The sequence below is a fragment of the Cupressus sempervirens genome, chromosome 1 (assembly GCF_028749045.1).
Source record: "Cupressus sempervirens isolate cs-2001-9-10 chromosome 1, ASM2874904v1, whole genome shotgun sequence".
Lineage (NCBI taxonomy): Eukaryota > Viridiplantae > Streptophyta > Pinopsida > Cupressales > Cupressaceae > Cupressus > Cupressus sempervirens.
The window spans coordinates 320811056-320831735 of record NC_143118.1 but is presented as its reverse complement, the minus strand read 5'-3'; the positions used below and the strand labels follow the sequence as shown (position 1 = coordinate 320831735).

The 20680-nt window shown below is 36.5% G+C and overlaps 1 protein-coding gene across 2 annotated transcripts in view; it reads right to left on the bottom strand.

Annotated features, from left to right (window-relative positions):
- Positions 1–20680, bottom strand: part of MAD1 (mitotic checkpoint family protein) — a 235189-nt gene that overhangs the window by 64383 nt on the left and 150126 nt on the right. For both annotated transcript variants that reach the window (XM_089823838.1, XM_089823840.1), the window contains exons 8-10: positions 19349–19520; positions 18450–18587; positions 18161–18364 (exon numbers count right to left, since the gene is read on the bottom strand). In XM_089823838.1, the coding sequence (XP_089679964.1) occupies positions 18161–18364; positions 18450–18587; positions 19349–19520 (514 nt within the window). The remainder of the gene's footprint in view (positions 1–18160; positions 18365–18449; positions 18588–19348; positions 19521–20680) is intronic.

Genomic DNA, 20680 nt, shown 5'->3' with positions numbered 1-20680 from the left:
CAAACTGAGATACAAAAAAAACTAGAAATAGTTAGCAACTTGTCCTCAGATATTAAAACGATCAAACCACCTAGGATCTCTAGCTCTGAATCTAAAGAGGATGCAGAAGCATGGTTAACTAAGATAGAACAATACTTTGAAATTAGGAGTTTATCCGAAACTTCAAAGTCAGTTTGGGGAACATACCACCTTTTAGGTGAAGCAGCTACATGGTGGGGAAACACTAAGATAGAACTCAATATTAAGATAACTTAAGTTACATGGGACAATTTCATATCCATCTTTAAGCCAATTGTTACACCAATCTTTCTATGACTAGAAACTGTTAGACTTTTAGAACCTTAGAAAATGGGATATGTCTGTACACAAGTAATGGGAGAAGTTCACTAAGTTGATTATGTACCCCCGTATCGGAAAGACAAGAACCTAAAGGTTAGGAAGTTCATTACAAGATTGAACATAGGATCAAGGGAGCAATGGATGTTCTCACTCCCTGAACTATAAAGGAAGCCCTTGAGAGAGTTGTTCGTTAGGCACACAAAGTGAAAAGGGACAACTCGATCCGAGATAACAAGAGGAAAACTAGCTAGAACACAAAAGGAGTGGATTCAAGATCCCACAAAAAGCATTTTAAAAATTTCAAGCCCAATAAATGAGGGCCTAGAGGTAATGGTGGTAAAGAATTCAAGGGTAACTCCAACTTAAACAGAGGCAATAAAGGGAATGAAAAGAAGGGACTGTCATTAGGATGTTGAACTTTTGGTGGGCATCATTATGGCAACAAGTGCCCTAACAAGCCAAATACCAATCAGCCACCTCGACACCCAATACCACTACCACAAAACATTTACTACCAGAGGATTCATGCAGCACTGTACAATCAGCAAGCAAAACAGCAACTAGGTCCAATAGAACCTCCGGGTAAGATCTATGGAAACCCTATTTCTATATTAATTATTTCAGGGGCAATGGAATGTTTTATGTCACAAAGTTATTGAGTAAATTTCCTACAAGAACTAGTTTTACGGCAAACCCATGAACTATTGAGTACGTAGACCATTCAAGGGCTAGGATAGAGAACTGCTTGTTTGAGCCCTAGGTTGACCTTCCAAATTTTTCATCGGAGCTGAATCTATATGTAGCACATCTTGGGTCCTATGACATCATTTTGGGTATAAATTGGCTTAGTGAACATAAGGCTAAGGTCAATTGCCTTGCCAAGACGGTAGAATGTTTAAGTGACCAAGGCAATCTCGTGATCATCAAGGGGATTATGCATGTGATCAAATCATGCCCAATAACGGCCATGCAACTCAAAAGTTACAGAAGTAAGGAGTGAGAACTTTTAGTGGTAAAAATTGAAGACTTCACAGAACCTATAAATACTACTTGTGAGGATGACTAAGCCCTTGAAGATGGAGAAATTAGAGAAAATTATGGGAATCCTTCAAGGAGGATGTGTTCCCAGAATAACTCCCTAGATTACCTCCATCTAGAGCATTTGACTTTACCATATGTTTGGTACCCATGGCAGAAACTATATCTAGAGCACCTTATCGAATGACCACTACTGAGTTAATGGAGCTACAAGTGCAGCTACAAGATTTATTAGACAAGAAACTTATCCGACCCAATGTCTCACCTTGCAGAGCTCCGATGTTGTTTGTCAGCAAGAAGGAAGCGATCATGAGACTATGTACAGACTATAGGATGCTTAACAAGGTTACCAATAAGAATAGGTATCCGCCTCCTAGAATTGATGACTTATTTCATCAAATGAGAGGTGCAACTGTATTTTCCACAATCAACTTGAGGTTTGGATATCATCAGCTCCACATTAAAAATGAAGACATTCACAAGACTGCTTTCAGAACAAGATATGGACATTATGAGTTTAATGTTCTACCATTCAAATTAACCAATGCTCCAACAGTTTTCATGAATCTTATGAATACCATTTTCCAAGATTGTTTGGATTAATTTGTGTTGGTGTTCATCGATGACATTCTCATATACTCACAAAATGAGGACCATCAAACGCAATTAAAGATAGTTTGCAGAGGTTACGAGAACATAAACTATACAAAAAGCTAACCAAATGTTCATTCTATGAAAAAGAGATCCAATATATTAGCTCAAGGGATAGTCGTAGACAAAGGTCAAGAGTTTCATGGGTTTAGTAGGATTTTAAAGGAAAATTGTCAAGGCTCTCTCCAGGATAGCTTACCCCATCACCTTACGTCAAAGAAAAGGCAAAAAATCATTTGGACCGAAAAGTGTAAAGCAGCTTTTCAATAATTGAAGGAGAAGTTAACTACCACCTCGATACTTAGAGTACCTAATCCTCAAGGCCAATTTGTGGTTATAATGGATGCATCCGGGAAAGGCTAAGGAGGTGTATTGATGCAAGAAGATCAAATCATTGCCTACGAATCTAGGAAGCTAAAAATTTATGAACAAAACTATGGTCCACATGACTTGGAGTTAGCAGTCATTATTCATGCCCTCAAGATGTAGAGGCACTATTTGCTAGGAAAACCCTGTGAACTCTTATCAAATCACCACGGATTGAAATACACATGTACTCAACCTAACCTTAACACTAGACAAAGGAGATGGCTGGAATTTCTAACACATTATGATTTTGAGATCAGCTACATTAAGGGCAAGGAAATCAAGGTAGTAGATGCTTTAAGCTGGCGAAGGCATGTGTCAACTATGGTAGCCATAACTATCGGGCTTAGGGAGCAAGTATTGCAACACCTAACCAGAGACAATTTATATAGTGAGGTCAGCCAAGCACTTCACAGAGACCCTCAAGATCCCAGGTATGCAGATTATCAATTAGAAGATGATGGATTGCAGAGATATAGAGTTAGGATGTATATTCCCAATGTCCCGGAAGTCCAAAGGATGATTTTAGAAGAATTCTACACAACTCCCTATTGTGGACATCCTAGGGTGACCAAGATGATGGAAGATATAACACCCTTGTATTTTTGGAAGGGATTGATAAGAGAAATAACAACCTACGTAGCTAGATGGCTCGAGTGTCAAAGAGTCAATGCCGAACACCGTTACCCAGTAGGCCTACTACATCCAAATGAGGCTCCCAAATGGAAGTGGCAAATAATTACCATGGATTTCATTCAGGGTTGCCCATTACTCGGAACAAACACAATACCATCTTAGTAGTTCTAGACAGGTTAACCATAGTGGCTCACTTTATATGAGGTAACTTAATAGATTGAACACCTGAGATTGGTCACAAGTTTGTTCGAGAAATTTTCAGAGTCAAGGGAATTCCAGAAAAGATTATATACAAGGATGCTAGGATAACATCCAAGTCTTGGCAAACTTTATTTTCAGCTTTGGGAACCATGCTAAATATTAGTTCCTCTTACCATCAAGAAACTGATTGTCAGACAGAGTGAGAGAGAGTAAATCAAGTTTTGGAAGATCACTTAAAAGTGTATTGTATGGATCGACAATACTAATGGGAAATGTATCTTCCCTTAGTAGAATTTTCTTATAATAACTCTTATCAATCCACGTTAAAGATGGCACCCTTTAAGGCCCTATACTATCATAAATGCACAACTCCTGTAAGTTGGAATCGAATTAAGCACAAAATTATCATTAAGCCAGAGATGCTATTAGAGATGGAAGAACAGGTAGTTCAAATCCATCATAGGTTAAAGGAAACAAATGACAGAGAGAAGAGTTATGTAGATGCCAAAAGAATACCTAGAGAATTCTCAGTGGGAGAGAAGGTTCTATTAAAGGTAAAACCACAAAAGAGTACTATCAAGTTCAAAAAGAATGCCAAACTAGCCCCAAGATATGTGGGACACTTTGATGTGTTGGAAGTTATAAACCTAGTGGCCTACAATATCACACTGCCTCCAGCCCTTGCAATGATGCATGATGTATTTCATGTATCTTATCTTAAGAAGTATATCACCCATCATGAGCATGTAATTGATTGGAATCTTTTGCAGGTACGAGACCCAGGGGTGGTGAAAATAGAGCCACTCAAAATACTCAAGGTGCGTAAGATTCTCTTGCAAATTCAAGACATAAGCCAGTGCAAGGTTTAGTTGGACCAGTATACTAAGGAAAATGCCACCTAGAAAGATTATGATGAGATCTTCAAAAAATGTACCCATCTTTTATCTAGGACCAGAGCATAAAATTTGTATCTATTAAAAAAAACTATGCTTTGTTACTTAAGTAGAATTTTGTTTTTCCTTTTTGTGAAGTTCATAAGGGATGATGAAGCAGAAGGGGGAGGGGGTATTACATCCCAAATTTTTGATCTTTTAAAATAATATTATAGCTGTTGTAATGGTTAGTTAGAAACTCTCTAATATCTTCATTTTGTGAAATGGAAGTTATGATTAACCGAATTGATTCATGTGTAAAAGACTCATTAGTTGATTGTTGTTATTTCGACTAAAAATGATGCTTATATTTTACAATAAATGTTAGTGGTGCTTAGCCATTGTGAAAGTAGTTAGTTATTGTGTTTTCCTCATATTTCAATTTAAATGAAGGAACAAGTTATTCTTGTGAAATATGCATTTTTAGTTGATGGAGCAGACGAAGGCGGGGAAGCATTGCTAAATGGGATTCAAGGAATGGATCACCAATTTAGTCCATCGTCAAACCATCAGGTATGGGTTCTAACTACTTCGGTGAAGGATTTAACGGCTAGCCAACAGAGTATACCTTGGATACTCATGAGCTACTTGGTCAATTTTTATAACAAGAGATATATTAAACATATAATATCATAAGATCTATTTCCTCTCTTTTATTTTGAGACTGTGGAAGTGGTCAACATTGTAACTTTATATATATATATATATATATAAGAAGAACTATTTCCGCTCTTTTATTTTGAGAGTCTAGTGGTGGTCAACATTGTAGCTTTATATATATAATGCCACCATAGTTGCACTTACATGTCTATATACATTTATGCATACGTACCTAGAGAGAATATAATGATAAAAAGGAATTATACGTACTCTCAAAATTACACACGCGTATAGATATATGTATGTACAATTATAGGTAGAACTCGATAGCATATATATATATATATATATATATATATATATATTTTTTTTTTTTTTTTTTTAATACTGTTTTAAACCATGAGAAAGTATAATCTTGATGTTTTATTATGACTCTGTATCAATGAGTGTTGCCGCCTTATCGGCATCAAACTTTTAAAATTTGAAATTATGAAGTTCTTGTAACCGATATCCATACTTGATCTATAGAGTTGGGCCACGTTGGTGGAAGCAATATCATGTGGAGTTGTTGCTTCAAGATCACAACAACAATTAAATTGTTTTTCTCAGGTCATTAAACGTTTCGCAACTCTTTTCTTATTTCATGTTATGCCTTTTTCAATGCAAACTTCTCTTTATATATCACTACCGAATGAAGGAATAGCATGATCACGAACTTGGTTACGTATCTGGGCCATAACCAAGGCTCAAATGTACTAAGAATTTCTCAGAAGCATCACCCCTACTCATTCTTTATTTACGACTAGTTTCCTATCTATGCACATCGGGTGCATACCCATAGGGACTAAACTGATATAGTTCCATTAAGACTGAATGCTCAACAATTGTTCAATGCATAATATTTTACGTTGTATAAGGTTTCTTCCATCATTTGCCATAAGTATTTTTCTGACTTACACACTAGTATTTTATACACACCAACGTGGACAATAATCAGAATGGTATTCACAAAATCTGATTGATAAGGATCTCATATTTACCAGCAATCTCCTAGGATGCACCCAAGGCTAGCAGAGCCAAGCGTAAATGGGTGAAGAGGAGAGGTATTCCTACAAGAAGAATAAACTATTAACCAGTGTCTAAAATACATGAACATTTAAAGAAAGAAAATTGTTTAGTCCAAGTCAGCTCATAATTATCCAAAATACATTCAGTTCTCAAGTCAAGTGGTAGTGAACGGGTTGTTCATTTGCACATCTAAATCCTTGGCCAAGGTAGATTCAAGGCATGTTTGCCACTATTAGTCACTAGAGGTCAGGTGTGCTAGTCGACAGAGGGAAGGTTATTGGAGGAATTCCTCGGCCCTCTTTGTTGCTTAGCCGACACTCTAACACCGGAATACTCAAATGGCAGGGCTATGGTGCCCCAAGCCTAACCTGGGGTAGGGAGGGACTTTCTTGTAAGAGATTGTGTGGGGATATGTTAAGATCCGCAGTTGGGAGATTACACCTATGTCAATGATTCTCCTCTTCACCAGATGCTAATGCTTGCACATTGATAGTTATTTCAGTTCATGTATGAATTATAAATCTTTTAATTGTACATACTTTGATATTACCTTGGAGAGTATAACTTTAAATATGGTTAAGTTGATTTGTTCTTCAATTGCAATCGTAGAAGTTACTTATCAAAGTTTAATTAATAGTCCTTCATATGAAATGGATTTAGTCATTACTAAAATTTTGCTTTTATGTCTTGTACATTCAATGCAGAAATAGTTTTATTTTTGTATGATGTATTAGGTAATAAATTACTTTATCTCGTCCTGTTATGACATTCAGTTATAATCTTAGAATATGTTCTTTACTTTAAGCTTAGTAAAAATGGTATATTACAATAATAACAAAGCTTGGGATAAATTACACTGAAGATTTCTAGATGTATAAAACCGTTTGGGTTTTCGAATAAATGTATTAACCTAGTCTTTGAATGTATATGTACTCCTAAAATGTTAGTCATAGTTAATGGGACACCAGAAGGCTACTTCGATGTCCCTAGCGATCTATGGCATTGGGACCCTTTATCCCCGTTTTTGTCCAAACGATAGAGGCTTTAGATAGGCCAATTGCACAAGCCTGGGAATGAGGTGAGGTAAGAGGTTTCAAGATAAGCGAATTTGAACCAACAACACAACAACAATTTGTGAATGATACGATGTTATATGGTAAGGTTAAATTTTTGGAAGCCAAATCTATAAAGACAGTCTTGGAAGCCTACTAACAGGCTTCAGGACAATTAATTAAAGACAACAAATCAAACATCTTCTTTAACATAAGTTTTGAAACTGAACATGAGATATGAAATATTCTAGATTTCAAGAAAGGGGTTCTTCCCAGTAGTTGCTTAGGGGTTCCTCTAGACAAATGATCAAGGAGCAACAATCTTTAGAGCAATGTGTCGAGCAAAGTAGAATCCTGGAAAGGCAAATGGCTTTCCTTGACTAGGAGATTACCAATGCTAAAATCAGGACTTTACTCTCTTCCAATTTACCAAGTGTCTTGTTTCAAAATTCTTACAGAGGTGAGAAATAAGCTTATCCAAAAGCTCAAAAAGTTTTTCTACCAAGGATTGGCAGACAAAGAAAGGGCATCCCTTATTTCTTGGGACAAGTTAGATAGGTTCAAAAAGGAAGGGGGAGTAAACCTTAAGCATATTAAATATCAAAATCTAGCATCAAGTGTGAAATTTTTTCGGAGAATATATAAACACCCAAAGCTTAAATCGGCAAAAATCCTTAAATATAAGTATCTTGATAGTAATGATAACCTTAGTACTTTTAGGCATATTAATCCACCTAATGGGTCCAGAATTTGGAACTTCATAAAAGAATACAAAAGTGTTGATTTTGATGGCATCTCATTGAACATTGGGGATGAAGACTCAGCCCTTTTCAAAGATGACTCGTGGGAAGCTTACCTAGCACTTTCTTCTCTTATTGATGATCAGCAAATTATAGAATCCATCAAAACTCAAAGGGATATTTATGTCAAAGAGCATTTGGTATTCACATACGAAAATCAAGTACTAGGATAAAACGGAAGATAGGTACCTAGTCAAGCGATCCTTGTAGTCTTCAAGAATAAATTGTTGAAAATCTTAGGATCAAAATTAATATCCCCTAGACCAGAAGTGGATAAGATTTCTTCAGCCATGGCCAAAAATGTGGAATATAGCACAAAGGAAGGGTATAATGCTCTTTATAAACAAAAACAGTTAAATCAAACTAGGTTCTCATTGAAGTTGTGTTGGGGTAAGGAATGTTTGCCAAAACCCTAAATGTTTGCATGGTAAGCATTACAAAAAAGGATTATCCCTATTGAATGGTTCTGGAAGATGGGGCCCGACGACCTTCAAGGATCTAAAGCTGTACCAAGTTCATGATTGAAAGCAGGTAGCACTTGAAGTTAGTGTTAGTCTAGGTAGGTTTGCTTTGTGTCTTTCCTTGCTTTGTTGTACTGCTTTCCTAGGTTAATTTCGCATTTTGTTGCGTGCTTAGCATAGTTTGCTCCTTGTAGTTTGTCGTTTCGGCTATGCGAAACCAAAGATTCTGGGTCCCTTCTCAGACATTGGTAATGCCTAAGTCCCCAGTCAGAGCTAGTTCATGCCAAATTTTAGTTCTACCCTTAAAAATTCAAAGTGATTGGTAGTTAATGGGTCTGTGTCCAATTTCTATTGTCTATGTTTCCTCTAGGTTACTTACTTCTCATCTTTCCTAAGTACACCACATTCTATATTTTTCAGGTATCCTTACATTACCTTTACCCATCATTCTATGTGGGTTTTCTATTTTTCCAGTGTGCAAGGGGTCTAGGTGATCTAGGTATGGTTGGGATATGTTTGGGCATCTTCCTGACAAGAAGTAGGTTGTTCATGTTTAACTATCTGCTATCTTGCCTCAGCATCCTTTTTGCTACAAATTTCGACCAATCGAACTAGTTTTCCTCCTTGGTGAACTTAATCAAGTGTGTATCCAAAGGATGAAGCCATAACAGTGATTAAGAAGTTCTGTATACAATTATGTCATGGGGGAAAGACCCACGAAGCTACGGATCAAAGCTAGGAAGAAGGCCATTCATATTGCAGAGGTAAAATTTAACTTCACGAGGAAGAGCGAAACTATGGGTTTTTCGTTGCGCACTAATGGAAGATAAGGTGTTTTGTTCTGCTTCTGAAGCTTTAATGATTTATGTGAAATCCAAGCCTTTACATACAAGCAGTAAAAGCATGAACTTGAATGAACTATTTCGAGCTCTTAATCAGTGGGACATGATCGAGATTCGGATTTGAAGCCATCAGATTGAGATTAAAGGGTAAAGTGTTGTTACTTTACTCCATTCCAGGAAATGTTGTTCAACGAGGGGTTTTTCATCCCCACGTAACGAAAAAGGCTACTTTTCTGAAGGCTTTGAAAATGGAAACGCAAGTGTCTTTAAAGTGTGAATATTCTTCAGAGGTGCTCCAAAGATACTTTCGGAAAAGTCAGTGGTGAGAATGTGATCCCGATATAAAAGAAAGGACGTGTTGAATGCTTAAGGCGGAAAGTGAAAGAATGATGTGCGTAAGCTAACAAAGGATCACTCCCTGCGATGTTATTTTGAGTAGAAGGAAAGTGGGTTTGCGGAAAAGCTAAGTTTTTCTCTACCTTGCATATGTTAATATTATCAAGTATTTCTACATTCTAGATTCTGAAGCGAAATAACGCACTCCCCACAAAACTTAAGCACTTGTTTTGTTAAGTGATTTTTAGTAATATCACTTTAAGTAATAGAGCTTCCGCAAATAAGGGTTTTTATGTGCAAGTGAACGGAAAGTTTAAATAGTCGTTGATCATGGAATTAAATACAAATCCTATCGATATAATCGTTGGCCGAAATTAATTTCATTAGTGTAGCGCCAACATTCTAATTACTATACCTATTTCATCTGAAATGCCTAAAATTGATTTCTTCATGCATATTAAAACAGCTATTTATCGAGAGTTGTATCCTATGAAATCATTATGAATGGCAATCAGAGCTGCAGGTTATGATAAGTTAATAGGCTTGCAAAGTGAATTAAAAGAGCTAACATATGTGTCATTCAAATTCTACGATTTGGGTGATCTCCGCAAGAGACTCAATTCTCATCCAATTCACCCGATCACTCAAAAGCTTAACAAGGGTGGACTGGTTGAGGCAACAGGTTTTCCAATGGTAGTACATGCACTGGAGCTTGTGAGGAAATGTATTGAGAGATATGACCCACAAACAAAGAAAATTTTGTTTCCTAATCAATCTATCCTCATCTCTATCAACAAGGCACTAATGCAATCCGCATTCGGCATTCCCGTAAAAGAGGAGAATTGTGATATTGACTTCGGCTCTTCTGTGTCTATGTTCAATGAGAAGACCCGTAGATGGGAAGACATGCAGAGAACATGGTTCCAGACTCCTTGCTCAAAGAAGAGCAAAATGCCCAAGACCCTGTTTGGCACAAATTTGAAGAGAGAGATAGTAGATATTCTTGCCCTGTTGCTTAGACTAAAAGGAAAAGAGATCTTAGAGCTCACCAAGCACCATTTCTTCCTAGTGCAATCTATCTGTGCTGAAGGTATACAAATTGACTAGGCGCAAATCATTTGTGATGAGCTTGCCTCATGGATGAATTTGGCCAAAGGATTTAAACAATTTTACAAGTCCTCCTATCTAATTTATGCCTTTTCCACTCAGCACCCGTGGCTCAATTTTCCTAGCATTCAAAACTATGATGAGCGTACAAAGGTATATGAGTTTTACCCCCATTTGCAGTTACATAGAAGCTTCGAGGAGTATGTGGCAATAAATGATGCCTTCATAACGAAGTTATGTCGGGAATTGCAAGGATGCCCTAAAAGGAGATTCTCGCCAGAGGCAATTTCAGCTATCAACCAGTTTGGATGCTCATTCATCCAATTTCCAAGCTTCTCTTACTTGCGGATAGGTGCTTACGATGGTTTTCCCAAGAGACTTCCAACTTATCTAGAAGTCAAGGTGGTTCTAGTCGAATTATGTCAACAAATTCTTGAAGTGAACACCTTGTATTTTAATGTAAAGAAAATAGCTGAGATTCTCTTCCCCATAGTGGTTGGACCCTATTCCTATACTTCAGATCTGATGCTTGGAATCTGGTGAAGAGTTTTGAGAACAAAATCAAGTTGGTGGACTATAAAGTACTCAGGCCTCAATATAATCCAATCAACTTTGTTTGAGGACTACTAGGCCTAGTGTCTCAACAAATACCAAACATGGGAGAAATTTTGGTCACGACTAACTACTAATGAGATCAAGTTATGTAACGATTATGTTAATGTTTCTGAACTTGCAGATGACAGAGCCTACATGCACCCCACATCCTAAGAGAAGATCAAAGGCACCCCAATTTTGTCTACCCCACCTGTAGGACCTGTCAGAGACACGATGGAGGTCCTCATGCATGGAATAATCAAAAGAACAGATAAGTGGGTAGAGTGGATCTAAGAGAGGAAGAAGAGGATTGGGAGCACTGGTTCTGCAAGTGGAGTATCTTCCGGACTTGCCTAGTCAACTGCAGCAGCCACCACTACAATTGCTACTTCAACATCTGCAGGCCTATTATTGTCTATTGGTCAAGGTGGAGACCAAAATCTAGAGAAGAATGTGCCAATCACTCCTACCTGCAGAGGTGGCTCTCTTATGGACACCGAAAAAGTTTGGGGGAAGGAAGGAGACAAAGACAAGGAGAAAGAACAAGAGAAATCAGTGGCCAAGCCTACTTCCCATGTAAAAGTCATCAAATTTGGATGGTGACACCAACCCTATGGATGGCCAAGAACAAGATGCATCTCAGCAAGGGGATACCTTGGTCGTCTCGGTGACTAAGGTCGTTGCCGTCCCTGTTGTTTCTCAAAGGAAGCAAATTCCCCTAATACTGAGGAAGCTATTTGATCCTACTGCCTTGTCGTTCGCTATCAATGTTCTCTCTACTAAGTCATGGCTCGAGGAGACCATTGATAGGAAGAAGAGGAGATATGAAGAAGCGGCTCCATTGAAGGACTTGATCACAAAAGCCACCTCTTCTCAGTCATCCAAGAAAAAGAAGAAGCAAAAAACAGTTGTTGCATTGGCCACTGATTCAACTACTGCCCACACGCTAGTAGAGATTGTGGACCCACAAAAGGAAGGCAAATTCCATGTGCTTTCCAAATATGACTTCCAAATCAAAACGGTGGATCTTGGTATCCTTGTTCATGACTCCATGGTGAACAAGTGGAAGTCCACAAAACGAGAAGATTGAAGGTAAGTTGGAAGAGCTTAGAGAAAAAAAGGTCTTGAAGGCCTCGAACAAAGAATTGATGGAATACATTAGGTCTGCACTCAAGAGCACTTCATCAATCCAATTTGACCCGAATGACAAGGAGAACAAAAATCTACTCCTAAAGTTGCAACAAGAGAGGCAGTTCAGGCAAGTTGGCCGAACATGGGTAGACCAAATGAGACTCAAGGTCCCTCATTAATTGAAAATTTGGGAAGTCTAGTGTTAGATGCTCACAAGCTAAGGGAGGCAACTTCCAATCATCAAACCACCATACAAAAGGCAGCAAATGGACTGACAGAGCAGTTGGCTCTACTGCAAGAAGTTATTGACATGAAGACCAATGTTGTCATTACCCATGGGATCCTCAAGACAGGCAAGGAGTCATTGTTTCACTAGAAACAATCCTTGGAGTTTATTCTAGTGAGCTCTATGAGTTCTGCAAACGAGCTCAAGGATGTACATGTCCTGGTGCAGAAGGTCATTGAGAAATTATTTCAATATCTGAAGATACTGCATACAGAGTCATTTGTGTCTATTAATGGTAAGCTTGTGGATATTGAGAGGATGAAGTCAAAGTTCTTGACATTTGTTGATAAAGCCGTTGATCCACTCAACTTCTAAATGTCAAAGATCCAGGAATTCTTAGCAGCAGACTCAATCATAAGGAGAGAATCGGAGAAGTTCCAATCAAGGGTTGCCAGAACTGATGAATTCACTGAGATGCACGACTACTGGATGATTCGAGCTGACAATATCATCATTCCAAATGTCAAGGAACTAGACAAAGTAATTGACATAGTGAAAGCTTACAAAGCCAAAGCAGCTACTCCTAAGAAGGCATGATGTTCTGATGCTTTTCTAGACATTTGTCATTCTCTCTCTTCTTTCTTTTTGTAGCCATTCATGGTATTTTGTCAGTCTCTGTAACGAACAATGATTCAAGCTTGTCCTATTTTTAGCTTATTCTGTTCAAAGATGCTCTGCGATGCAATCATCTATTATAACTGGCCATTTTGGGAAGGCGCCTATATATAACTTTTTGGGAAGCTAATAAGATTGGCAAAAATTACTGTTGTGTGTGACTCTCAGTCCAATTTTGCTTTTGTTGTTCATTTAGTTTTAGTGTAGTATTTGGAACGAACTAGCTTTTGTCGAAACTTGAATGAATGCTAATGAACTAGGTTTTATTTCCTTCATTCAATAGATTGTATGCCTTACTTTCTTCAGCATAAGTTTCCCTTTGTTCTTTCTACTATATGTCATAGTTTATGTGTTTAGTGTAGTTCGTTGCACAAGGAGGCTGGAAATTGGATAATCGAGTGGCTGAGAGATAGACAATATGAGTATTGTCAAAACATCAGTTAACTTTGTAATCCGAGAATTACCCATTTTACCATCTTTTCTTTTTCTCCTGTTGCCATAGTTGGTTATGCATGTTTCCATTTCTTGCATTAAAGACAGAATAGATTGCATGTTGTGAGTTACTCCCCATTTTCACTTGCCTAGGTTGTTTAGAGTGTTGAGCAATCTGGTATCTACCTCTTCTACTCTCTGGTTAAGAGCATACCCCCAAAACCCGAAAAACATAATTCATTGCAAATCTTGCATCTAAATGGGAGTTGTACCTTTCAATTATGGGATCTTTGATAGATTAGTACACTGACCCATTCTGTTATTACCTTCTTTGTCCTCCATTAGTCATTGGACAGTTTAAGGTATAAACCAAAATGATAAAGGAGACAAATTGTTAACCAACAGAAAGGAAAGGAATAGGAAAATATTCAAAGACAGGGAGTTAAGTAGCTATCAACTTACTAATAAAATAGATGTGGCTATAGTAGGAGTCAATAGGAAAATTTTGGTTAGAAAGGTAACGTGTCTACCCATTGGTATTATAAGATTAGGAATAAGTAGCAAGGCTTAAAGACACATTGGGAACTCTTTCCAATCATTATTCCAAATGAGCAAACAAGTTTTATCCTTGGTAGATCTATATTAGATGGGATAATAATAGGTGAGAAAAAATCTTATCTAGAACTTCAGAAAACTCTTCTAGCAAGGATCAGCAGACTAAGAAAGAGTACCCCTTGCTGTCAGGGATAAGTAATGTAGCTCTAAAAAAGAAGGGTGTGTAGCCTTAAGGATGCTAAAGAAACATTAGGTACAAAATTAGTTTGAAGAATGTATAAACACCCAAACCTAAAAAGGGCAAGGCTCCTGGTAAGCATCTTGATGGTGATGATAACCTAAGTATTGTTAGGCATATTAATCCACATAGTGGAGGCTCAGCCCTTTTCTGGAATGACTTTGGGGAGGTTACCCAACACTCTCTTCACTTATGGGTGATCAGCAAACTATAGATTCCCTCAAAAGTCAAATGGGTATTTATATCAAAGATTTTTTTGGAATTCCTAGACGTAAATCTAGCATTAAGATTGAAATGGCATATGGTTACTAGTCAAGAATAGGGTTAAACCTAATATTCCCCAAGCTACAACAAAATAGGATTGTTTGGGCACTGGCTGCAAATGGAGAATATAGCACTAAGGATACAATGCTTTTTATAAACAAAAACAGTTTACTTAGACCAAACTCCCATTAAAGTTGTGTTAGGATAAGGAATGTTTGCCAAAACAATGAATGTTTGAATGGATACAATTACAAAATGATAAAAGGATTATCACTATTGAATGGTTCTAGAAGATGGGCTATCAAGGATCTTCAAAGTGTGTAATTTACAACAACGAGGAGGAAACAATGAATTTCTAAAAAATGTTGGTATTGGATTTAAAATAATCTCAATCACAGAACTACACTACAAGTGATGTCACAAATCTCCTTTGTAGCAGGTCCACATTAATAAGAAAAATATATATAGTAATTTATGGATTATAGCTCACTTTATCCTAATATGGGATAATAGTAGCCCAACAAGCCATACATTCAGTTTAAAAAAATTGCGAGCCTAGTATGGTTATAAGATTTGATATTAAGAAAGCTTACGATAAAATTGACTCGAGATTTCCATGTAGATATATGAAAGCCTTTGGATTTTCAAATTACAAGAGTCGCTGATTGTGGCAGGAAATGAAGGATCAAATGTGTTTGATTGTGATGTCGCTATTGGATTGGATCATGTCAAATCAATTGTTGCAGATCATGTACCTTGTTAATCTACAAAAGATGTGGGCAGTGAAGGTATGTCAAGCTGAGATGCCATGAGTGGAGATGAGATAATGAGATTGAGGTTTGAACAATGGTCGCATTGGTTTCAAAGGTAATGTGTGAGTGGATAATGCTAAACACCAGTCATTGGAATTTGCAGAGATCATCCTCGTGCCAAGGTGGATGAAGGAATTCCATTGGAGTGAATGTGGATGCTATGCGATGAGTTTATGAAAATGCAACTCAAGCTTAGATCAAATGTGTAGGCATAGAGATATCTGTTTCATGGATGCTGAAGTTGTCGCCGTTAGATTTCACGTAGTGTGACTCATAGTCACAAAGAAAGTTCCACATGCATCATGGGTATATAACCTTTTGTAATTTTATAGCGCTCAATGCACAATACATGAGTTCAGCACTTGAAGTTGCAAGATTGCAGTCTTAATTCTTTGTCTGGGGTGGTGGGTGTAATTTTTGTTAGACAGCCTAGTTGCTCTGCTAGCAAACTTGAACAGAAAGACATAAAGGCCTTGATTTTAACTTCAACCAAATATAGGAAAACTCATAGTCAAAATTCATCAAAACAGCCACTCAGACGCAATGGCAAGGTCAGATATTGCTCTGCGCACTCCCAAAAACTGCTGATATTCCGGATCTGAATTGTGGCCCTTCAAAAGATGGAGCAAAGGGCTCTCCAATGGCTATGCAATAACACTCATATGGCTCTAATACCATGTAAGAATTTTGCCTAAGGAAAACAATGAAAATGCCAAGATATAAAGCTCAAGAGATCACACAAAAGAGAAAAAAAACAATATGATCATCAAAGGTCTTGATTCAAAGATGATTAATAATCAAAATAATAAAAGGATCAAGATGCCCAATATTCAGATGTATAGAATGTAGATGTGCTTGAAAATATAGGTAATGCATGGTAACTAGGAGTGACACAAGTGATTAGTTATCAACTAGACAAGGTGTAATCACATGTCCACCAAAGGTGGCTCATCCTCCATTGTCCAGTTATATATGTGCAACATGTGCAACAATGAGAGGATGGAAATGTGATAAGAACACAAAGGTGGAGCTCACAAGCAACGGAGTGTCAGACAACAACTTAGTGCAACTGAAATTCTTCTACACCCGTGATAAAATAAAATGCGAACTCCTGTGTGTCTACATGACAACTAATGTGCAAATGCATTATCCTAAGTAAATTTAAGTAAAATGTAATCAATAAATACTTAATTACACCAACACGTCTCAATAATCATGTCCTAAGCAATCTCACTTAAAATAGTTGGAAAAGCTGAAAATAAAAAATACTTAAAAGAAACAATCTTAAATTAACTTTTGGATAAAATCTGAAAACAATGAATTTTTGATATTCTGCCCTAAAAAATAGATCCCCTCCTCCAAGTAATGAATTTGCTAATTTCCAGTGTTACTGGGCGAATTGTCTCTCTCCCCTCCAGATGTGTCACAGAGATGGCAACACATCTCCAAAGTCTTCAAAAATGGCTGCAGAAGACATGGTGAAGTCTCCCGAAGAATCCGGGTCTCCAATTCCAAAAAATGAAGTCTTTTGCCCATCTAATGATTAAAACACAAATTTAAAATACAATACTAAATCATTTCAGAATTTTGATCCTTAATTTAATGATCACAGTTTTGTGGAATAGATAAATACTAGATAGACTTCTGATTATTGTTTACAATGCTAAGTTTTTAGTTTGTATATCAGTGATTTGGCATCAAACCATATATTTTTGAATTTCAACTTTCAATATGTAATGATAATCTCAAGGATTGTTAATCTGATATGATGATGATCACATGTGATATTCACAAATCAGATATGACTACGAGATATGCTATTGTGAGTTTCAAACTATTTGACTCTATATTAATATGACATTATTATTTAGTAAAAGTCTTTGACTCTTTAAACTTCTAATGTTCGATGTATGTACTTATAACTTTCCATTGTTCTTGTTTTCAAAGCACTATATTACAAATATATGGTATTTATCAGTAATTATTAAATTATATTAAAAACAATTTATTATCTCCAAGTACCCTATCTACAACCTTTTAAAAATAGTCATAACGGTAACAGTACTAATACTAGAGATCTCTAAGTCTCCCTCTCTCCAAGTACCCTTGCTAATTTCCCTGACAGTTTATGTCAACTACAGAAAATCGCTTTCAAATATTTGGAAAGCCTTCAATATGCAAATTCGTGTTTACAAACTCTCACCAAATCTTATACTTCAATAGTCCTGAGAGGAAGAGAACGAAACTCTTTCCTATTTTTTTTATGGCAAATCATGCAAGAACACACACTTTGGGAGTCTCTACCTGACAATGAAATTAAAAGAATGTGTTCTTGCAACAGAGATTTTCCAGATATTTCCTACAATATGAAGTTGACCTGCTAGTAGTCTTCAAGTTTACATTTAAATAACCAAAACTGCATTTTTGCACCTGCTAAGCTACTCTTTTCACTTAAAGGATCCCCTTTGTACTAATCTGAAGTGGAGCTACCAAGCCCTTCCACTTTTCACATACCAAGAACACATGTTTTCACATACTAAACAAATTGTAGAAAATAAAATTCTTTAACTTGATAACATGATAGATTTACTAACACAATACCCAAAGGGTTCTAAGACAATACCCAAAGTTGAAAGAAGATTTTCTAGCCTGTTTACAAACTCCTCTCAAATAGTTTATGTAGCATAATTCAAAATCAAAATTTTGCACCAATGAGTTAACCTATGCTATTCAATCTCTTAGGTTTCAAAACCCAGCAATTAATACAGAAAGTTAGAACATTTCAATCCTGTATAAAAATGCACCTTGGATTCATATGTGGCAATTTCACATCTAAGGCGATCCCCTTCACGTTCTAGAGCTTTAATTCTCCTTAATGCATCATCAACTTCCTGAGCAAGGAACTCTGACTTGTGACGTTGACTCTTAAGGCTTTCTCCTTGCTCTATTAAATCTTGTTCTAGTTGCTTTATGTTACTCACAGACCTTGAAAGAGATGCTTCCAGTTCCTGAAAGGAAAAGAACAATTATCAGCACAATTTACTTTCTTTTAAGATCACAAAGAAGCTACAAACAAAAGGCCTCAAATTTTACCTGAATCCTCATAGTCTTTGACTTTTCAAGAGCAGATCCATCCCCAACTTTCTGTCTTTTAAGTCCAACTGCCTCCTCCTCATCATATGAAGTAAGTATTGCCTTCAAGCCATCCCTTTCTTTGCCAAGAAGTGCAATCTGTAATTAATGGTGAGAAGATCAATGTACACTAGTTATTCAGAAATTAGGATGAGCAATGGTTACAATCGTAAATATCTACAAATTGAAAATTTGAATATAATTTTTTTGTTTTTTTGTTTTTTTTTTTGTTTTTTTTTTTGTTTTTTGTTTTTTTTTTTTTTAATATAGCTACAATTGTTTTGTTTTTTTTGTAACTTTTTTTGGGGAGTGTCTATTCCATTTATAATAGTTGCAATTTACTGTTGGAGTGAAGTGCCTATCATTAAAGTGTAAAACTCTTTGATTGGAATCGCCTAACAATATTCATGTTTAGAAATGTTATATAGTGATCTTTGGAGAGATTGAAATAAAGCTGCAATAGGATGTGTTTGTATGCTTAATTCCTAAGTATTTCAGTTTTGATCTATCCAAAGGACAGCAGCATAAACGTTGATTTCAATCCTGCAACAGTTTCCTTTTCATACGCTCAAGGTATCACATTGCTGATAATAAATGTTGCATGTAAAGAAAACAGTACCTTAAACTTACAGGATCTTAAAATTTAATATTTCATGGTAATCCATATAACAAATTTCTTACCATAAGTTTATCATTCTCTGGTTTTCTATGCAAATAAATTTCAAAATCATGTGATGCTGATAATACAAGTCAAGAGTATGGCATCCATGTTCGTTCATTAATACTATACATCCTTCCACATGACAACAATCTAGGATTCATCTGGTAGAACTTAATTCACATATTTAAAATTTTATCACCTTTCGTTCAAGCCTCACAATATTGCTCATTGCCTCCTCCACTTCTTCCCTAGCTGAAGCAGCTTGCTTGTTAGCTTGTAGCCTTTCATGCTTCTCTTTTTCAAGTGCACCCTTGAGCTCATTCGATAATATAGTCATCTCCCCAATTTTTGCCATATTTCCCACTGCTTCCCTGAAACAATTATGTCAAATAATTTTTGATAGGTTATTATAGACAATAGTTTTCAAAAAAATTATTTAAATATTAATGGACACTAACAGCAGCACTTTTATCAAGTAGTAAATCAACATATACACGAGGTAAAACTAGACTACCAATGCAAGTCATAATGCCTTAGATACCATAATACAAAAGAAAGCATACCAATTCTTTGGAAAGAATTTACTCAATAATTTCCATATCAGAAAAATTGCCAATTTGTTTAAACTTTGAAATAGAACAAAACACCGATTCAGATACTTCTGGAATAAATGAAAAACCCAAAGAAGTTAAAAGGCAATCAGTTAACTCTTATCAGATGTGTGAAATTAAATATATTCTATGAGAGACTGAATTTGTAAGTATGTGAATCACTTAGATATGAGTAATGGAGTGACATTACCAATTGCTTGGTGTTACCTGCTGGTTTCATCACATATTTCCCATTACAAGTAATCCCAGAGTCTGAATATTTTTAGACTGCCTTGTCACCTATATGCCCTCTCCTTTCCTGTAATGGGGCCATAATTGCTGAATGTCCTATTCAAATCCCTTCACACCTCTATTAGCAAACTGTGAATGAGAATTTCTTACATAATGCATATGCTTAAAACTTCACCCAGTACCGACATACACAGAGTTAAATGATGAAATACAACATGCTTGCCTTCACAACGATATGTTTCCACTCTTGTAGCATCTCTTTCCTATGAAATGAAAATTGGGCTACAATTTGTACTAAAATTGTAGAATCCCAAATTAAATTGGAATTATGGCTTTAATGCATATTTAAAAATCATAATTCACCCCCTAAAACATTTCACATTGATGTAGCAATATTAATAATAAAAAAGAATGGGTTCTTCCAAAATGGAAAAATAGTAATACAATATACAAAATTTAGAACCTAGAAAGAAATTGATAGTAATCCACGGGCAGTAGCGTGAGTGTGTTCACTGTTTTGTATGTTAGGGTTCAAAACAGTTCATATGGAGTTTATGTGGGGTAGGTTGTTGTGGATGAGGGCTCAAGCAATGCACATGAAGTCATGGGTTTCTCTTCTACTCTCTAGCTTGTTTGGGGTCTAGGGGTTTTGGTGCTATGGTGCTCTACATTTTTGGCCACTTGGCCTA